This window comes from Suillus clintonianus (assembly GCF_016758775.1).
Source record: "Suillus clintonianus strain FC179 chromosome Unknown DEU56scaffold_11, whole genome shotgun sequence".
Taxonomy (NCBI): domain Eukaryota; kingdom Fungi; phylum Basidiomycota; class Agaricomycetes; order Boletales; family Suillaceae; genus Suillus; species Suillus clintonianus.
Window position 1 is genome coordinate 107460 of NW_024539235.1, and position 17328 is coordinate 124787.

The 17328-nt window shown below is 48.0% G+C and overlaps 11 protein-coding genes across 11 annotated transcripts; 6 read left to right on the forward strand and 5 right to left on the reverse strand.

Moving 5' to 3' along the window:
* Positions 1–166: 166 nt before the first annotated feature.
* DEU56DRAFT_869433 (carbon-nitrogen hydrolase) lies at positions 167–1606 on the reverse strand (the record flags this gene model as incomplete). The annotated part of the gene is made up of 11 exons (XM_041355553.1): positions 167–252; positions 312–367; positions 418–446; positions 501–570; positions 619–697; positions 750–824; positions 877–925; positions 981–1051; positions 1105–1173; positions 1232–1391; positions 1442–1606. The coding sequence occupies 11 exons, from the start codon at positions 1604–1606 to the stop codon at positions 167–169; spliced, it is 909 nt and encodes a 302-aa protein (XP_041212371.1).
* Positions 1607–1878: 272 nt separating this feature from the next.
* DEU56DRAFT_729283 (ATP-NAD kinase-like domain-containing protein) lies at positions 1879–3136 on the forward strand (the record flags this gene model as incomplete). Its single annotated transcript, XM_041348090.1, has 2 exons — positions 1879–2958; positions 3008–3136. 2 exons carry the CDS (start codon positions 1879–1881, stop codon positions 3134–3136), a joined length of 1209 nt encoding a protein of 402 aa, XP_041212372.1.
* Positions 3137–3911: 775 nt separating this feature from the next.
* DEU56DRAFT_781244 (ribosomal protein S10 domain-containing protein) lies at positions 3912–4786 on the reverse strand. Its single transcript, XM_041352020.1, has 2 exons — positions 4602–4786; positions 3912–4546 (listed from the first exon to the last, which is right to left on the reverse strand). The coding sequence occupies exons 1-2, from the start codon at positions 4676–4678 to the stop codon at positions 3982–3984; spliced, it is 642 nt and encodes a 213-aa protein (XP_041212373.1). The 5' UTR covers positions 4679–4786; the 3' UTR covers positions 3912–3981.
* A 19-nt stretch (positions 4787–4805) lies between these two features.
* DEU56DRAFT_729516 (mago nashi) lies at positions 4806–5556 on the forward strand (the record flags this gene model as incomplete). The annotated part of the gene is made up of 6 exons (XM_041348103.1): positions 4806–4846; positions 4945–5060; positions 5110–5173; positions 5220–5307; positions 5366–5455; positions 5506–5556. 6 exons carry the CDS (start codon positions 4806–4808, stop codon positions 5554–5556), a joined length of 450 nt encoding a protein of 149 aa, XP_041212374.1.
* Positions 5557–5865: 309 nt separating this feature from the next.
* DEU56DRAFT_908906 (AAA-domain-containing protein) lies at positions 5866–9790 on the reverse strand (the record flags this gene model as incomplete). The annotated part of the gene is made up of 13 exons (XM_041357044.1): positions 5866–6083; positions 6134–6357; positions 6407–6785; positions 6845–7086; positions 7139–7308; positions 7362–7519; positions 7572–7985; positions 8040–8242; positions 8295–8609; positions 8657–8733; positions 8782–8912; positions 8949–9504; positions 9557–9790. 13 exons carry the CDS (start codon positions 9788–9790, stop codon positions 5866–5868), a joined length of 3321 nt encoding a protein of 1106 aa, XP_041212375.1.
* A 267-nt stretch (positions 9791–10057) lies between these two features.
* Positions 10058–10450, forward strand: DEU56DRAFT_712246 (H/ACA ribonucleoprotein complex, subunit Gar1/Naf1; the record flags this gene model as incomplete). Its single annotated transcript, XM_041347525.1, has 2 exons — positions 10058–10118; positions 10173–10450. Coding segments are annotated over 2 exons (339 nt in total), but the record flags the coding sequence as incomplete, so codon positions are not given.
* Positions 10451–10816: 366 nt separating this feature from the next.
* Positions 10817–11608, reverse strand: DEU56DRAFT_729296 (uncharacterized protein; the record flags this gene model as incomplete). Its single annotated transcript, XM_041348092.1, has 4 exons — positions 10817–10891; positions 10941–11011; positions 11058–11261; positions 11311–11608. The coding sequence occupies 4 exons, from the start codon at positions 11606–11608 to the stop codon at positions 10817–10819; spliced, it is 648 nt and encodes a 215-aa protein (XP_041212377.1).
* Positions 11609–11683: 75 nt separating this feature from the next.
* Positions 11684–12674, forward strand: DEU56DRAFT_56127 (putative ATP-dependent RNA helicase DHX35-like protein). Its single transcript, XM_041346816.1, has 6 exons — positions 11684–11898; positions 11953–12030; positions 12098–12128; positions 12187–12223; positions 12275–12403; positions 12451–12674. Exons 1-6 carry the CDS (start codon positions 11742–11744, stop codon positions 12601–12603), a joined length of 585 nt encoding a protein of 194 aa, XP_041212378.1. The 5' UTR covers positions 11684–11741; the 3' UTR covers positions 12604–12674.
* Positions 12401–14799, forward strand: DEU56DRAFT_56054 (P-loop containing nucleoside triphosphate hydrolase protein). Its single transcript, XM_041346814.1, has 12 exons — positions 12401–12403; positions 12451–12928; positions 12990–13122; positions 13170–13223; positions 13269–13658; positions 13711–13779; positions 13832–13909; positions 13963–13984; positions 14029–14279; positions 14330–14424; positions 14474–14506; positions 14556–14799. Exons 2-12 carry the CDS (start codon positions 12702–12704, stop codon positions 14602–14604), a joined length of 1401 nt encoding a protein of 466 aa, XP_041212379.1. The 5' UTR covers positions 12401–12403; positions 12451–12701; the 3' UTR covers positions 14605–14799.
* Position 14800: 1 nt separating this feature from the next.
* On the forward strand, positions 14801–15646 carry DEU56DRAFT_55930 (uncharacterized protein). The gene is made up of 4 exons (XM_041346807.1): positions 14801–14933; positions 14991–15361; positions 15417–15492; positions 15552–15646. Exons 1-4 carry the CDS (start codon positions 14868–14870, stop codon positions 15573–15575), a joined length of 537 nt encoding a protein of 178 aa, XP_041212380.1. The 5' UTR covers positions 14801–14867; the 3' UTR covers positions 15576–15646.
* DEU56DRAFT_56124 (uncharacterized protein) lies at positions 15567–16808 on the reverse strand. Its single transcript, XM_041346815.1, has 2 exons — positions 16403–16808; positions 15567–16344 (listed from the first exon to the last, which is right to left on the reverse strand). The coding sequence occupies exons 1-2, from the start codon at positions 16663–16665 to the stop codon at positions 15717–15719; spliced, it is 891 nt and encodes a 296-aa protein (XP_041212381.1). The 5' UTR covers positions 16666–16808; the 3' UTR covers positions 15567–15716.
* Positions 16809–17328: the final 520 nt, after the last annotated feature.

The following is a 17328-nucleotide window of genomic DNA, read 5'->3' on the forward strand; positions in this document are numbered from 1 at the left end:
TGCAACACCTAGTATCGCAACCAGGTTCATGTAAATGCAGAGTGAATCGGGAACCTTAAATTTCATATACTATAGCTGTAGTTGAGAAGTGCCCTTAGGAATCTCAACTTTCCCCACATCGTCGTTCACAGCATGTCTTCCTCTGCTATTCATACCTTATCGTCCCTCAAGCGCTCACGTCGGGATAGACATCAAAGCGACGTTGTTTTGTGACCGGTATTCCAGCTCTTACCTCCTTAAATGGTTCAGGATCTAGATCCCGTGCAAAATCAGCAACTTGTATAAATAACGAGAACGATGTTCAAATTCACCGATATCGACATGCAGGATTGTCTCGTTTTCATCAGCCTCGGCGAGCACACGGGCACTGAAAGGTGATTTAGGGCGATCAAAATACGTTCAAAGAATATATCTTACTATGGGTCAACGACCATCGAGTGCCCCCACTATCAAGATATTTCAGATATCTTAATCAATAATGAATGTGGCGCTTCACTTACTGCATGGTACCCGGCAGTCATATCCCGCGCTGGACTGCACATGGAAAAGAAAATTTGGTTATCAACGGCCCTGAATGCTACGTCAGGAACTATTGAGCGCAGCGTGGCAACACGGTACCGAGCTCGTTGAAGGAGTTCCCAATGCAAAGGCCCAGTGGTGAGGTTAAATGCCCCAGGATAAACCACGGCATGACATCCTTGAGGGAATGTACGTTGTTCGTTCCTCATATAAATCATGTAACCACGGACCTCGCCGCGCCGCAATCATCGCTAGTTCTGGGAACCTGACGTCGTAGCATAAACCGAGGCCAATACGTGCAAAATCTTGGGAGAGTTTTATCGAGCGCAGCGCAAGTACTTTGTATGGGGTTCGTACCGGTGTCGAAATAGTTCGTCGTCGTTCCTCCGGTCAACGTCTCGCTTTCCTACGGATACGATGGGATCCAGAAAAGACACTATAGCGAGAACAAAGGAGCACACCTTGAATGTTATCTTCCCAGGGATATCGATGTCAAATAGGTGAACCTTGCGATGTGATGCAACAAGTGCACCTCCATCCACGTACGTCAGAGTTGCTCGGAGTAAGTTTTAGGGAACTTGACACCTGTCGGAGAATACACAGTGCAGGTGTTGTAGATATTGTTCGTCTCCGCATCTCTTTCGGGTATCGAACCTGTTAAACAAAATATAAACCATCTACCCCCTTGTGACACGTGTGAGCGAGGTATGACCTCCGATGAGCCAGATTCCCGCCTCCTTCGCAGCAGAAGACAACATTTTAACACTTTCGCTTACACTCGCTTGAATATCATATTCCTTGCCAGCAGTGTAGCCAATGTTCTCAGCATAGGCAGGAAAGTGAACAAAGCCGTACGGTGAGTTGAAACATTCCTGAAAACGAATGAGACGATATATCAGGTGAAACAGCATTGACCGCATACCGGCAGTACGACAACCTGAGGCTTCGTGTCTGAATTGTCCTTTGCTGCCTTCATGATCATCTCGCGAGCATGTTGAAGATTGGCTGCTTTGTCAGAACCAATGGAACCAAGCTGTATAAGCGTGAGGGTGAATGGCTTGAAGACAGGAGGAGCGACTGAAGCCATGGTGCGGCAAGCGAAATGTTTGATATTGTGCGATATCAGCAGTGCTCCTGATAGTCGCAGATGCGGAAACATACGACGTCAAGCCTAACCTGGGAGTCTCGTTCAGATGGGCTTCCACTACCCGGGCCGGCGACACCGTAGTGGTACCGTTATCAAGAGCACATCGAGGATGTCTCTCATGGGCCTGACAGCCCCAACAACATCTTCAGGTCTGTGAGCTAATTTCCAGCAGTACAAAGAATCGTCGCTGACTACTTATTGATCAGACTGCTATGGCGAGTTCTCCGCTGCTCGTGATATACAATCCCGTCTGTGGAAATGGCACTGCCGAGGCCTTTTTCCATGAACACGTCTTTCCTCGTCTCGAGCAAGCGCATCTCCAAGTTACCCAAAAAATGTCAACTGGAGCCGCTGGACATGCTGGTACCATAGTAATCGAGTTTCTAGAACGATATAAGGGCAACGTGACAGTGATACTGGGCTCCGGCGATGGAACACTGCACGAAATCATCAACGCCCTCTCACTTGTGGCACTGAAAGGTGTACGCGAGAACATTGTATCATCCTCAATTCGTGTGGTCCTTGTCCCGTGTGGGACGGCAAATGCTCTCTACTACTCGTTATTCAAGTCAACCTCTATGCATGAGGGCCCGTCATACAAGCTGAAGTCTCTTGACGCGTTCATCAAGGGTTCGAATGTCGTTCCCCTCACACTGGCTATCACGACCCTATCTTCTCCACCGAGCTCAAAACAATCTTGTTCCAAGGTCGCTGTTTCAGCAGTAGTGACATCTACTGCTTTGCACGCCTCTATCCTCCATGATTCCGAGAGTCTGAGGAAAGAAGTGCCAGACATCGAAAGATTCAAAATTGCTGCCAGGAACAATATTACGCAATGGTACAGCAGCCATGTCAAACTTTTGCCTACGCCATCTACCCGGGTTGTGGAGATATATGATCCAGACCAAAAGACTTTCGTAACCCACGAGGATTCAGATGACCACTGCGGAATTGTGGATGTGTATGGCCCATTCGCATACTTTCTGTCTACCGTCAATGTCGATCGTTTGGAACCCACTTTCAGAATTACCCCTCTTGTGTCTGAATTTGTTCCATCAGAGGTCTCGCTAGACATTGTCATGGTTCGACCTCACCGTGATCCAACCTTCGTCATGGATACAATAGAAGCTCGAAATGCCTTTGCGGAAAAATCAATTGCCGTGTTGAATGCAGCATACCAAGATGGGGACCACATTAACTTGAGATACACTGACGATGGAAAGATAACTAGTGAGGGGTCTGGTCCCACTGTGGTAGAGTATATCCGGTGCGGAGGATGGGAATGGATACCTGTGAGTTTTATCCACCTTCGATCCTCATGCACATGCTGATAGGGAGCAGGATGACGTCGATGAAAAGGCCCACCTTCTATGCTCAGATGGAGCTATATTCTCAATTGAGACGGGTGGAAGGGCGGCATGCAGGGCAGCAGTACCAGCGGATAGCGCAGGGTTTTTGGTATACGTCTAATGTCAAGCAAAGCTGCTCCGATCTCCACATCTAAGGAGGTATTCTGGTTATGAAACTTGCTGTCAGCAGCGCGTCTGGCACGATAAACTTCCTTCGATTGATACCATACTCTATACATCAAGGACTAAGCAACAAAGGAGAGAGGTATTTGCTCAGCGTCCCATAATGTTATATCACTGGCATAGTTTGTTCAATGTACGTGCCAGAACTCAATGTCAGTTGGGACAGAAAATGAGTTGACAATCGTCGTGTACGGGTTCTACGATAACGCTTTCAAATAATTTTATTGTTAACATCTTCACGTCCACCAGTTTTTCCGCGCTCCAGCAGGTGCTAAAGCATCGCATCGGCATCTTCGAATATGTCGAGCCAACGAAGTACCTTGGACGCTATTAAATTAGCAATATCTGGCACGGTGAAAGGCAGACGCCGCCAACCTCCTCCCGTACCGTTTGATCGAACTCCAGTCTGATTGAACCGAGGGAAGCCATCAATCAAAGTTTGACCCTTCTCATACATCCACGTCCGTCTTCAGTCATGGTATTCTCAAGAAGCTTGATGGTGACATGCCAGGTCCATGTTTTGCTCCTTACGTAGAAGCGCTCGAAACGTCCGCTGTGTAGGAGACTAAAAAAATGGGGCTCATGATCAGTCTTTGTTGCAGTACACACTCGAGGTTCAGTACAGTGGTGGCTGAACAGGTTGGCCGTCGCGGTGTTGATCCAACAGGAAGGTACAGTACTAACAACCTCAGAGGGACTAGCAGCGGTGCTAGTGGAAGCTGAAAAGACGGTAGCCTTTATTATGGCACGAGATAGACGAAAGGTAGAAAACGTAATAGAAGATCAAAGCTCCTGCTGCACAATTTTCTTTGCCAACTCCTTGACGTTGTCGGCACCGGAGCCCAGTCTGGTTTGCCCCACGGCCGCATCTACCATCTGTTGTCCGATACCAGGAGGTGCCCTTTTCCATTGAGTCACTCTCAGCCCAACTCCAGGCATTGCATGTCGAGTGATGTACCGCACCCAACGGTCGACGACCTCCGGGTCTGCATCCCATGCTTTTATTGCACGTTTGTGTATTTTCCGCTCGAAATTTTCTTGACTCTTCTTGTGCACGAACGGACCGCGGGGGACAGTCCACAGCGAGCGTTGCGTTGGCAAGTACACCGGGCGTGAAATTGGGATGCCTAATGCTGCAGCTGCATGTCCTACTAAATGCATGTACAGTTCAAGGAATTGTGGGTGATATGCGCGGAACTGCAACTGAGCGACTGGAACTGAATGAGTGCGGGGGTGGTATAACGGGGGATAGAGGCTGCGTCCATGAATAACTGCGGAAGAAAATTCTTCTTCTGTTAATGGTACAGGAACCTCTGGTTCCGGCTGTCGAGTAGGCAGTGGTGTAGCACTGCATGAAACCTAATATCATTCAGCTGCAAGACACGCAATGAGCAAGCACGTACGTTACGTGGCTGCTGCCATTAAACCGCACCAATCTGGCTATAGTTGGCAGGGCTAGACGAGATTGTCGAGGAAACATGTCTTCAAGTTCGCTCACTCTGATGGGCTTTCTCAGGAAAATGTCGAATCCGGTGAATGCCGGATTCCACCAGACTTACCAGGGTTACTCCAATTTGAGCTAGAGACTCGACAATAGACCGCCCGCCATGTCTTCCCATGACAGTGACCCATTCTATCTCAGGCGAGTGTGCTGTTAATTCATGAACTAACTGGGCTGAGATACGTTTTCAGATACTAGTAAATTATCATCCATCATGTTTGTGATGTCGCTAAGCATTCATGCAGCACTGGCCATTCCGGAAAACATGGCCATGAATTCTTGGAGTTTGAGTACTCCCATGGTCGTCTTCGATATGCCAACAACTCGAACTACAGGAATGACAGCTTGATCCGGAAAGAAAGTCAGTAATCCGTCCCGCATTCTTCGCGAGTGCTGACCCAAGTCCTTAGTGTGGGTTGGGCCGTTAGTGGTCAAGGAACTCAAGCGCATTGTGGAATCGAGTGAAATCACAAAGTAATCATATTATGTCCCATTTTCGACCTGCTGATTGGCCATCCAGGGAAGATGACACGAATTGGCCGAAAAAGAACATTGTTGGAAAGCAAGAGCTCGAGATACGTGTAGGCAACGACCACATTGCTTTCGAGGTTCGTAACTAGCAGTCCTCTCGCGAATGCGACCTTATCCACCATTCTACACATGTAGACTGCGAAAATCGGGTCTCTTGTCGACATCCAAGACAGCGAGGATCCTGAAGGACTTCGTGTATTTTACTACCTCGTACAAGACTTGAAGGTGTGTTCTCGCCTACATTTCCTCACACGAACTTACAGCCCTTTGTTTAGTGTCTGATATTCTCCCTTATTTCTCTTCACTTCAAGATTAAGCCTATCTAGCTACATTCTTATCTTTTGGGCCAGGTCGCAGCACGACTACAAAATGTTATCCTTGTATCGCCTTAAATTTCACGCAAAGTTGCTCAAATCACTTTTCAAACTTCTTCCCGATGATTGGTCTTCTGCCTCTGGACCTGACAGGTATGAATAGACTATATCTAGGCTCAACGCGCCACAAACCATTTCGTTTCTGTTGGTACTCAATGCCATTGTACTAATGCTTGCAACTGGTGGCAATGTTGCGGATTAGTTCTCGACCTTAAACACATAATAAAGTATTTATCGCATCCAGACAGCGCCGATGATCAGTTACATATCTTCCACTGTCTCCTGCATGAATCTCTTCTGGATAGTAGCATAGTGCTGCATCTCTACTGCACTGACACTAGGGACTAACTCATTCAGGGCACGGATGAAGTCCATCTGAGTAACCAAAATGTGCAAGTCATCTGATCCAGCGATTTCAGTGAGATAGTACTGAGGGGTCAATTGGTGCTGTCGAAATTCTGACTGTTGGTTGAGTTGTGCTGTTCAGTGCGTCGTCAGAACGCATCATATATCGTGTGTTCAGACAGACCTATTTTACTATCCAACTCAGCAACCTTCTTGTTAAGTGCATTTAACATTGCATCAGAGCATAAAGCATAGAAGTCGGCTCCCGTGTAGTGGAATGGGCACTCTTTAGCAATGTCCGCGAGGCTGAGATCACGATCAAGCTTGAATTTTCTTGTGAGCGCACGAAGGATGTCAAGCTGAGCTTCGTGTGTCTCGCTAACCCCGAGATATAACATTCGGTCAAACCTGGGGAACGGATGTAAGGCTGATTACGCAAAAATATGTCACCTCATACCTTCCAGGTCGCAAAAGAGCAGGATCTAATAGGTCTGGGCGATTGGTAGCTCCAATAACAAAGACATCGCCTCCACCTCCAGCAGACATACCATCTAGTTCTGCAAGAAGCTGGCTTACGATACGGTCCATAACACCACCGGAGTCCCCTTGGTTGCCTCTCTTTGGCGCTACAGAGTCGAGCTCATCAAAGAAAATGACGCATGGTTTTGCATCACGAGCACGTTGAAATATGCGTCGAACGTTTGCTTCAGACTCCCCGATGTACATGTTCAGAAGTTCGGGTCCTTTGACCGAAAAGAAGTTCAATGAGCATGAAGTCGCCACTGCTTTCGCGAGCAGCGTTTTTCCTGTGCCTGGAGGCCCATACAATAAGATTCCTGTTTATGGCACCTAATTCAGTGGCTGTATTGGGAGCTAGACTAGAAAACGTGTGTACCTGAACGCTTCTTCAGTCCCTCGGTGAACAATTCGGGGTGCTCCAATGGAAGTTGGATGGTGTCCAATATCTCGTTCTTTACTCTCGACAGTCCACCGATGTCCTCCCACATGACAGCGGGGATCTTTGGAGCCCCAATGTTTTGAGCAAAAGTCGTCCTTGCCTTCAAAAGCGACAGTTCCAACTGATTTGCTTGAATAGCTATGGTGCTCAGGGGCCATGTTCCACAAGTAATTTTATCACTGCAAACATTGTGATCAGCGAGGTTGTTAACTCGAAGAGCTCTGACCGCACAGTGACTCTCTGACCGCAATAGTCTCCGCTTGTGTCAAAAAGTCGACTATATCAATGGCAACTAGTGCAGCAGTCTGCGTGGCAAAAAAAGCCACTGAAACATCGGAAACCAGCTTGACGTCATTCATGCAATGAGATATTATACCCGATCGGTCTGCCTCAGTCGGAGCCTGTAAGAGATCATATACAGAGCGTTTATGTGAGTAGTCAATAGTAGTCCCACCTTGAGTACAAACTCGTTTGTAAAGCGCGAGAGGAGGATAGCAGGGATCTTAGATGTGTCACTCGCAGTTGCGATGACGAAGATCTGGCTGCCCGTGGATTGCATATAGGCTTCCACATCTGCTAGGCAATCGTTCAGGGCATGTGTCAGTGTGGTACCTGAGTTATTGGTCAAGAACACGATGGTACACTAAAGAGGATGTATGCACACCTTTTCCTGGTTCCGAAGCTGGGGTAGACTGGGACAGCGCGTCCAGGTGCCGAATAACGATCGCGCACGGCGCGCATGAATATGCCATTTCAATTCGAGCTCGTAAGCTGCCTTCTGTATTGACCTCATTTTCCGAAATGATCGCAAAACAGTTAATCTGTCGATCAGAGGAATAAATCTCGGGAAGGGCGAGTTCAGTAAGTGACCGTACTTCCGCAATGTGGATTCCGAGGCGCCGGGCTATAGAAGAAGCCATCGTAAACTTCCCGGATCCCCGAGCTCCTGAAATAAGCAGAAATGGCCGAATGCCAAATTCCACAGCTCCTTGGAATCGAGGCGCGTCCGACAAACGAGTCATTGCATCCATTGTGCCAGCTGAGAAAGATAATTCTCCTGGTTCGGCACTAGCGTTATCTACTCGCCCGTCAACGACACATCACTCAACGTCGCAAATGATAAAGTCCTCACGAAGGGCATTGCAGTTGGGTATATCTGGGAGGCCTTTATGTTGTGTTCCGAGCAGCACGATCCGAGTGCGCTGGTAGTCGACAAAACAGCCGTAGTCGCCTCGAGCAAACTGGGGGTGACTGGAATGGTCATTTACAGCATTGGTAAGGTCATAGTCGACTTTGTCTACAACAAAGGACACCAGTGCGTTACCCCTCGACAGCCTGGTGCAAAATATTGAGGCAGGTCCGAATTTTTTGTGCAGACTAAACTCACCGATATATCGGGATTTTACCGTTGTCAAGCTTATCAGTAAGCTCTGCGCTGTCGGTGTCAATGAACACGTTAATGAAATCTCCTGGTTTGACCAAGCGTTTACAGGAACTGAAGTAGGATTGTATTTCTTGAAGAAAAAGAGGCTCGAACTTGCGTCCGGTGGAAAACGGTGATGCAATGCGAGTAAGAGTAAGAGTAAGAGCCACTGGTATTGCCGGTTGACGGTTACCAAAAGGGCTCGGACGAATCCAAACCAGACTGGAAGAGTCAACACGGATGCAGGAAATCAGCGACGGCGAAGCTTTCACAACACCACTAAAATCCTTTCAGCCTTGTAATAAGATCACACATCAAAAACATACGAAGGGACTGATTCGTGATCATGCGCAAACACGCGCACCAGCCTTGCCTGGGATGACTCCAGGTCGCTCACGACAGCCTGGGCATAGCACGTTTAGTTTCGCGCAAAAGAAGGCAATTAACGTACCCAGTCACCATCAAGGACACCAAGCCGACGGAAATCAGAGGTTCGCAGGTACAGAGCAACGTCATTATTAATGTCATCCCGGTTCTCTCTCTGAAGGGGTTGAAGTCGGAAATAGGCGTTCGTTGCGGCGACTGCAACATTCAGTTACGTTAGCAGGACATTCAAACTGGCAGAGACATACTCGCCCTCATAAAGACCATTATGTTGAGTCACGGGTGCCGGAAGTGCAGCAGTGATGAGAAAAGATTCACTGATCTCCAGTGGCTCAGAAGCTATCTCAGCATCAGATGAGTATACGCCAACAACCGACGTGCCTCCTCCAATTTCTGCTCCTTCATCGAAACAGGTCACCACAAACTGCGTGACATTGCGCTGCACAATCCCTTGCGAGTACGGGTATGCAACGTCAATTCTGTAGCGATACGAGCAGAGCCCCGAGTGCAATGCTTCAGAAATGTCGCCATTTGAGAGAGATACCGTTCGGGGAAGATGTAATTCTTCACCAATTCGGATGATCAGCGATGAGTTGAAAAGCCATTCCTCAAGGGCAGAATTGTGGGACAATGCAAAACTGTATGCGTCAGGAGTTTGGGCTGTCAATACCACTTCGGAGAGCGAGACGTCATCTGCACAGGATAGGTGCAGTTTCCGCCGGCCACTGAATGATCCAAAAATATGAGGATACAGGTCTGGCCAGTGAGGTGGGACTGCGATGCACTCGGTCTTGTGACAATGATTACATGGAACAAAACATGAACATATTTAATGAACGCACATCAGGATCCTCGTTCGCCCAACAAGTCAAACATTCCAAGTCTTGAGATATTGATAAGGGTGCGGTTGAATCGCCAGAAGATATTAGGACAAGAACGCGGGAATCCTGCGGTGTAGACAAATATGCCCACAAACGGGAGCTCAGGAGCACGGTATCGCTACCAGCCTTGTCCGGAGGATCTTTGAGAGTAAACTCCCCTTCTACGCTGGGCGAATGGCGGAAAAAGAAGCTCATCGAATTCAAAAGCTTGTCGAAAGAGCGATTTGACGTTGCCCTTTGCTGGCCAGTGTGCTACTAGTAAAGGACAAACGCGAAATTGTGTACTTATATGCCCATTGCCAAGCATACAACTACTTACTGTAACTTGGTCCATGCAGTTGCTTACATAATCACTTTGTTTTTATTTCCTTGCACACCATGAGTCGAGGAGCAAGAGGCTTTAGCAGAGGAGGTACGCGTGTAATTCTTACTGAGAGTCCAATTTGACTCATTCTTCTAGGACGCGGTGGGGGACGTGGAGGATTTCAGCAGCGTGATTTTGGCCCTCCAGCTACAGTCGTCGGTAAGATATCTATTACCCTTACAATTTGCGTGTCACCGTTTTTATCCTTGGTAGAAATGGGGACATTTATGCATGCTGTGGAGGACGAGATGTTATGTTCCTCCCTCATATCCGACAGGGTCCCTTACTTCAACGCCCCCATTTACCTTCAGAACAAATCCGTGATTGGCAAGGTCGACGAGATCCTTGGCCCTATCAATGAAGTTTATTTTTCAGTCAAAATGGGAGAAGGTATGGTTGCAAGCAGCTTCAAGCAAGGAGATAAAGTATATATTGGAGGCGATAAATTGTTACCCATCGAGCGATTCCTCCCCAAACCAAAAGTTGCAGGTATGCTCTATTCTATGAGTCTCTCCTCTTCTGCGCCTGAGCCTTATTTGTCTAGGTATAACAAGTATGTTTTCTTCTCTTATATAAGCTTCCGATTCACTGTAGATCATCTTCAGAACGCGGGCGCGGTACCGCAAGAGGCGGTATGCCACGGGGACGGGGGGCCCCTGGTGGACGAGGACGGGGAGGACGAGGCGCTAGCAGGGGCGGGGCAAGAGGTGGTTTCGGTGGCGATCGGGGTGGTTTCAGAGGGGGTTTCAGAGGAGGGAGTGCCCGTGGTAGCAGTGGAGGTTTCGCACCTCGAGGTGGAAGAGGCGGATTCAGGGGATCATGAAAATAGTACGCGTCACGTCGTGCGTATGTTGATGTCAAGGTTTTAGTGTCTTCACCTCGCTCGAAACAGCAGTAAATCTGTTTGCTCGCTCATATTGCATGGAAATAGACTGCAGAGATCATGTAAGCACGTTGAATTAGGTGTTGGAAGAACCCTACCTGAGAAAGCTGAGCTGACATAGTAACAGCGTTTACGAAAGTCTCTTCCATCTCATGATCAAGTTGGCTGTCTATTGGTGATTTAGATGCGTTCTCCTATTCAAACTCCACACGTACCATCCAGATCTGGGGGATGTGATTTCTGAGTCGCATCAATATCCATGTCAACACTACGATGCTGAGCGTAAACCCCCTGAACGAGGGCTTCTACTTCCGTGGGACGTGTCCGGCGGCGACCTCCAATTTCCCTATCCCACTTTAGTCGCTGATCGGAAAGCGACCAAATATGTCGGTCAAGAGCCTCATCAAAAGGCTCCATTTCTATCATCCATGAGCAACATTAAATCACTGTCAAACATATAACTCTCACCTTCGTCGTCATCGTATGGTTCCTCGGTAGTCCGTCCGTTGATACGGAGATTTGGCCTAGTTATCGCAAAAAGTGTTTCAAGGAACTGACATCTTTCAGAACATCGTGTTTGAACGAGAGATGCTTTGCTTACTTGGTTTATGTGAGGCAGAAATGTTTCCCTGTCTTGGCTGGTACCTTGAGATTCAAGTTCCAAGTCCAATCTATCTAGGAAAGCGGTTGAGATGTTTCGCTGAAGACGTCGCCAATCCTGTTCTGTCTCCACTGATATTTTAGGCAGATCTTCTCGGGCATCCATTTGGAAGGAAATAACGCTTGTATTAACAACAACAAGCGCAGCGCGTTATTAATGGTTGTTTGTACACTGCGTGCAAAGCCTTTGGATCCAAACAACCATCGTTATACTTAGATCACACTTCCCGCCAACCATCATGTCTACCTTGACGTTCTGGAAGCCAGGAACTGCTGGACCTGGAAGCACACTTGACAGAGCAACAGAGGAGGAAGGAAATGTTGTTCAATCTGCACCTTCGCATGGTTCCCTTTCTATACAAGCGCAGCGTGAACGATTGCCCATTTGGAAACACCGTATGCTCACTCACTGCCGTTGCCTTCTAAGCATTGCCCAACTCTATTTTATAGGGCAAAAACTTTTGCATTGCGTAGAGAAGTATGGTGTCACAATCGTCGTCGGTCAAACAGGGTCAGGAAAGACAACTCGTGAGCAATTATCAAATATCACAGATAATCCAAGTTCCATCTCACTCTAGGTTGAGAACTACCCCAGTATCTCCTAGAATCTGGATGGGCTTCCGAAGGTAATGTCATTGCATGCACCCAACCACGACGTGTTGCAGCAACGTCCGTCGCTATCAGAGTTGCAGCAGAAGTCGGTACCCTTCTTGGGGATGAGGTACGCCACCAAGCCGATATAGCTCTGCATCGCTTACGTGTATTCTCATAGGTTGGATATACTATCCGTTTTGAAGATGTCAGCGACAAAAGACGAACTCGGATATGCTACATGACTGATGGCATGCTCTTTCGAGAGACGCTGATTGACCCTCTCCTCTCGCGCTACAGCGTCATTATGGTCAGTACCACATTACTCTTTTCGGCGTATGCTCAGTGAGTTGCCAGATTGATGAGGCGCACGAGCGAAGTCTCTACACAGATCTACTGCTGGGTGTGTTGAAGAAGTCTGTCCAACACTCTTTAATCTTTGCCTTTGGCTACTTAGCTAAGATGACGCGATTCGCAGAATTAGGCGCAAGCGCCCGTCGCTTCGGCTGATAGTGTCGTCGGCTACTTTGGATGCTAGATCGTTCTTAGAATACTTCACTTCCGGGACACATCCAGACGACGCCACTATCATTAGTCTGGAAGGGCGTATGTTTCCTGTTGAGGTCGCTTACCTTCAAGAGCCCGCTCCAGATTATGTGAGGAAGGCGGTTGAAGTTGCATGGAGTATTAACCTGCAGGTGCGTAATCTGGACCTTCTGGTTCTTCGCCACATTACCCCTATTACGCAGCACGGCGGTGGTGACATTTTGATATTCCTGACGGGACGTGAAGAAATAGATAGATGCTTGGAGGAACTCACAGAACTTATTCCTACGTGCGCATACAGTTTCCTTGCGTATGATACCTATGCTCATGCAAACTCTGATACTATCTAGACTTCCACGAGGAGCTACACAGATAATTCCTCTTGCACTGCACGCCGGCTTAAGCACAGAAGAACAGCTCAGGGTTTTTAACGTTGCAGAGCGAGGGACGCGAAAGGTCATCGCCGCCACAAACATCGCAGAAGTGAGTCGCGCCATTCTCGGCAACCTGGCGTCTTATGATGTAATCAGGCCAGCGTCACCATCGATGGGGTGAAGTTTGTTGTCGACAGTGGGTTTGTAAAGGTCAGTTTCATTACCTTCTAACCCGCGTTCTCTCATGGGCTCCAGATACGGACATACAACCCAACTACTTTCCTTGCCTCCTTGTCGACAGTCCCTGTTTCCCGAGCATCTGCTATACAGAGGGCTGGTCGTGCCGGACGGACCTCGCCAGGAATTTGCTATCGTTTATATCCTGAATCCGTTTTCGCTTCTCTTCCTACGAGCACGCCGCCTGAAATTACTCGTACTGACATGACCACTCCGATCCTGCAACTAAAATCCTTAGGTATAGATGACCTTATGAAGTTTGAATGGGTCTCGGCACCTCCAGCAGAAAGCATTCTACGTGCGCTTGAAGGGCTCTTTGCTGCAGGAATGATTGGCGACGATGGCCTCCTTACTCCAATCGGCGAGCGAGTTGCAGAATGCCCCATTGAGGTCAATATAGCTAGAATGGTGCGCTTTGCTAACAACATTGACTTTTGTTGCACGGCTTGATGCAAAGCAGCTTTTTACTTCAAAGGATTTCAATTGCGGTGAAGAAATTCTTACAATTGCGGCTATGATTTCAATACAAGTGAGAGCCTTATTAGTCCAACGTCCCTATCATGTTTAACTGTTCATTATAGGATGCATTTGTCATACCTGACGGTGCCCCCGGAGCGATTGCAGAACTGGAGAGACGAAAATTCACAGCTGATGAAGGGGTACGATCAATCCTAGTCCACCTCAATTCAAAAACTGACAATATTGATATCAGGATCATTTGACACTTTTAAATGGTATTTGGTTGTTATGCCCAAAGTTGATTGCTTACGTTCGGTAGCATATAATGCCTTCACTAAATACGGTCGATCTTCATCATGGTGCAAAGCTCATGCCCTCAACTTCCGTGCCATGTCGAGAGCGGTGTCGATTCGGTCCCAGCTGAAAAAATACATGACCCGCTTCAACTTGCCTCTCCAGAGCTGCGAAGGTGATGCTAAACGGCTTCGGCAATGTTTAGTCAGTGGGTATTGGCGCAATGGCGCCCGATGGGTTGCAGATGGAACGTACCGATCGGTGAAGGGAAACAAAGTACGCCATATTGCCAAATGTACGGTATCCACTGTTGTTCACTCAAGCAGACTCTGTATGTCCACCCGACATCTGTGCTTTTCACCCGAAAACCGCGGACTGGGTGGATTGTTTTCCACGAAGTGGAAGAAACCAAGAGGACACAGTTAGTCTACTCACTTGGATGAGTGGTTGTAAACTTCATCTTTTATTAGGATAAGAATACTCTCAGAGATCGAACCGGACTGGTGAGTTGAATCCCTCCTCTATAACTTTGTACTCGCTCAACAGGTGAAGGTTACTCGATTACGGTCATAAATACCAACATAGGCATACTGCGGGTTAATTTGATGTGGACGGGACTTGGTTCTGGTGGCCAGTCAATGTTGCCGTCCCACTATTAACCTGCGGCGAGGAGACTGTTTAGTTTCGCGTGGAATATGACATTGCACCTATGTTGTGAAGTAGCATTGGGGGCGTTGCGCTGATGAAAATTCGAAAAGCATGTTGAAATGGTTTGCCGAGCTTCCCCGAGTTCATTGAAAGTCCGAAACGCCGTAGAAAACACAAATAAGCGCTAGCTACTATATTGTAAAACTCTTGTCAATCATGGGCGCTGGCCAGTCCAAAGCGGACACAGAAGAAAAGGTCTTTTATAACGAGACACCCATTCAGGTTTGGTCTTTTTCCTATCCCCAAAGCTAGTTTCCTGAAGTTGTGCATAATGTCAAGTTCTCGCAGGATGTTGTGAACCACCTCTCGGATACCTCGATGTCACCAGACATTTCACTAGAACGGCAATCCACGCTCGATGCCCACGTACGTGCTCGCATACAAGCGGAGTTGGAGCATCTACGAGCGGAAGAGGAAAGTGTGCAGAAGGAAATCGAACTCGCTCTTGAGAGAGAGAACATTGACCGGGACATGACCTCGACATTGACAGGCGGAGAATCTTCAGATGAGGTCGATGTCAAGAATAGTGTGACATTGATGGGTGATCTTGAAGAGATTCGTACCAAGGTAGACAGGTTCCAGGCTAGGAGACAGCTCAGCGATTATCCTGCGGTGAAGGAAAGCGGCGAAGCAGTGGTGTTTTGTTATAAGTGAGCCTATCCTGGTTTATCCCGTTCTGAGGTCACTCATTTGTCGCTTCCATAGACAAAATCCCTCCACGCCTCTGGACTGCTGGCGAGAAGTTAGGGAGTTTAATGCTAGTGTCACTCAAGCGGAATCGGTAGGTGAACTGGTCCTGACATTCGGTTTTCAACTTACTGTCCTGCATGGACCTGCCAGCAACATCTTGCTTCTCTTCGGTAGGCACAGCCAAGAGCCACCTCCACACTTATAGCATGGTCCATGACGTGTTTCCTGCGTGTCCAATAGTATGTAAATCCTAAACTACGGCTATTGATTTCATAGTCCAATCATTCGCCCTCTGGATCATCTACTAATACCCCATCACGATTCTTCACCCCCATATGCTACTCCAATTGAATCAGTTGACTGTACCCCCTGCTGCAGGCACAGTGACCCAGCACTGATATTTGAGACCCGATGTAATTGGGCAAGGTCTGTAGAATGCTGCGGTCTTGAACAAGGAATTACCAACTCCGCTTGCTCTGCCTGCTCTTCACCAATGGTGTAGTGCTCGTAGCTATGACCAGGTCTTGAAAGGTGTCTAGTGCCACCTAAGGCTGCTGTTATAATAGCTGCGGGCACGGGCACTTGTTGTTCCTCCTCACTAGTCTGGGTGGAATACATCGAAGCAGTGCTGATGGTTGATTTATAAGACAACCTATTCGAAGCCCGCACAAACGACGTCCTACTTCCACGCGTAACGCCCTCCTTGAAATGGTCAGAAGGACGTCGCATAGCACGAGCTGGATTACGTGGGGGTTTTGTTGGGGGTCCTGGCGACGGTGCAGCCATGGTTAATGAATGCTGAACGGGAGTCGTGTGATGTGTAGTGCCTATTGTGGTTGGTGGTGAATCTGCAAGACTCTTTTTCCCGTCTGAGCATCCCGTACCATTCGAACGGCTGCAGCCCTCCCCATTTGGAATATCAGGAGTTGCTCGGTTACGTCTCCTAAGAACATTTTGCTATTGAGCAACTGAATGATAAAGGCATTAAAGTCGGGAATTACATGAAGCATACCCTCCGCGAGTGGCATTTTTTGTTGGGCTGTCTGATGATCGATGTCCACCATTTCCATGCTGCTAACACTGCTACCGCAAGCGCGATCCCCGCGGCAGTACCGCCGACGATTGCTGGGATGGAGACTGATGTAGCGTGCCCGGGACTTGTCGTAAGTATTTTTGTGCTGGAATTCGTTGAAATGGTTTCCCGGCCATTGATGCTGGAAGTGAGATGGATAGTCAGGTTAACATTGCGAGTGAGTAAGGGCATAGCGAAGCTTAAGGGAACCGAGGATTGCTATTGACTGAGCATACTGTGCTTGTATACGTTGTGGACAAGGTGCCACAAAGGGTAAGTTCACGATTCGCGAATAATAGGTGTATGAACGTGTTGGCCACGAGGCGTCCCTGACGTTAATACAACTCCCAATCCAGTGCACGGAATTCCACATATTTATGATTGCTATTGGACATGGTATTTTGGAGATCTGTGACCTACGTGAAAACACTGAAGAAATTCTTTGTGCTTTGTGCCATGAAACGCGTGCCTCAAAATGACTGCGGTGAAATGACAACACTCGAGAGCTGGTCTAATCTAGTCGCCCATTATTAGAGAGGCATGTTCGGACGCGTTTGTTTTGCGCGCACATCGCAGCTGGTCAGATAGCACTTGGGAATGACATCTGATGGGTATTTTTAGTGACCGGTCACAGTTCGGTGGACTATTTATGTAATCTGCTACAGGATCGGAGTTTGATGGGTGTGACAATGTGTGACATCCTAGTTCGGTATCCCTAGGGCCTAAATGTTCAGGTGGTGACAAAGTGTAACGGCTAATTCCGGTCAACCAAAAATAGCCGATAGTCCGGAGGGAGCGTACCTGTACCTAAGCTCGGCAACTTGCGTTCATTGAACTACTGTTTGTTCCCTTCTT

Coding starts and splice junctions, on each gene's coding strand:
- DEU56DRAFT_781244 (XM_041352020.1), bottom strand. CDS start 4,678: ATGTTTCCTCGACAATCTCGTCTAGCCCTGCCAACTATAGCCAGATTG. Junction 4,547..4,601: donor AATGGCAGCAGCCACGTAAC/GTACGTGCTTGC, acceptor GGTTTCATGCAG/TGCTACACCACTGCCTACTC.
- DEU56DRAFT_56127 (XM_041346816.1), top strand. CDS start 11,742: ATGTCTACCTTGACGTTCTGGAAGCCAGGAACTGCTGGACCTGGAAGC. Junction 12,129..12,186: donor ATCTGGATGGGCTTCCGAAG/GTAATGTCATTG, acceptor CGTCGCTATCAG/AGTTGCAGCAGAAGTCGGTA. Junction 12,224..12,274: donor GTACCCTTCTTGGGGATGAG/GTACGCCACCAA, acceptor GTATTCTCATAG/GTTGGATATACTATCCGTTT.
- DEU56DRAFT_56054 (XM_041346814.1), top strand. CDS start 12,702: ATGTTTCCTGTTGAGGTCGCTTACCTTCAAGAGCCCGCTCCAGATTAT. Junction 13,123..13,169: donor CCGCCACAAACATCGCAGAA/GTGAGTCGCGCC, acceptor TGATGTAATCAG/GCCAGCGTCACCATCGATGG. Junction 13,985..14,028: donor TCATTTGACACTTTTAAATG/GTATTTGGTTGT, acceptor TACGTTCGGTAG/CATATAATGCCTTCACTAAA.
- DEU56DRAFT_55930 (XM_041346807.1), top strand. CDS start 14,868: ATGGGCGCTGGCCAGTCCAAAGCGGACACAGAAGAAAAGGTCTTTTAT. Junction 14,934..14,990: donor ATAACGAGACACCCATTCAG/GTTTGGTCTTTT, acceptor CATAATGTCAAG/TTCTCGCAGGATGTTGTGAA. Junction 15,493..15,551: donor GTGTCACTCAAGCGGAATCG/GTAGGTGAACTG, acceptor TGGACCTGCCAG/CAACATCTTGCTTCTCTTCG.
- DEU56DRAFT_56124 (XM_041346815.1), bottom strand. CDS start 16,665: ATGCCCTTACTCACTCGCAATGTTAACCTGACTATCCATCTCACTTCC. Junction 16,345..16,402: donor TCGCGGAGGGTATGCTTCAT/GTAATTCCCGAC, acceptor AAATGTTCTTAG/GAGACGTAACCGAGCAACTC.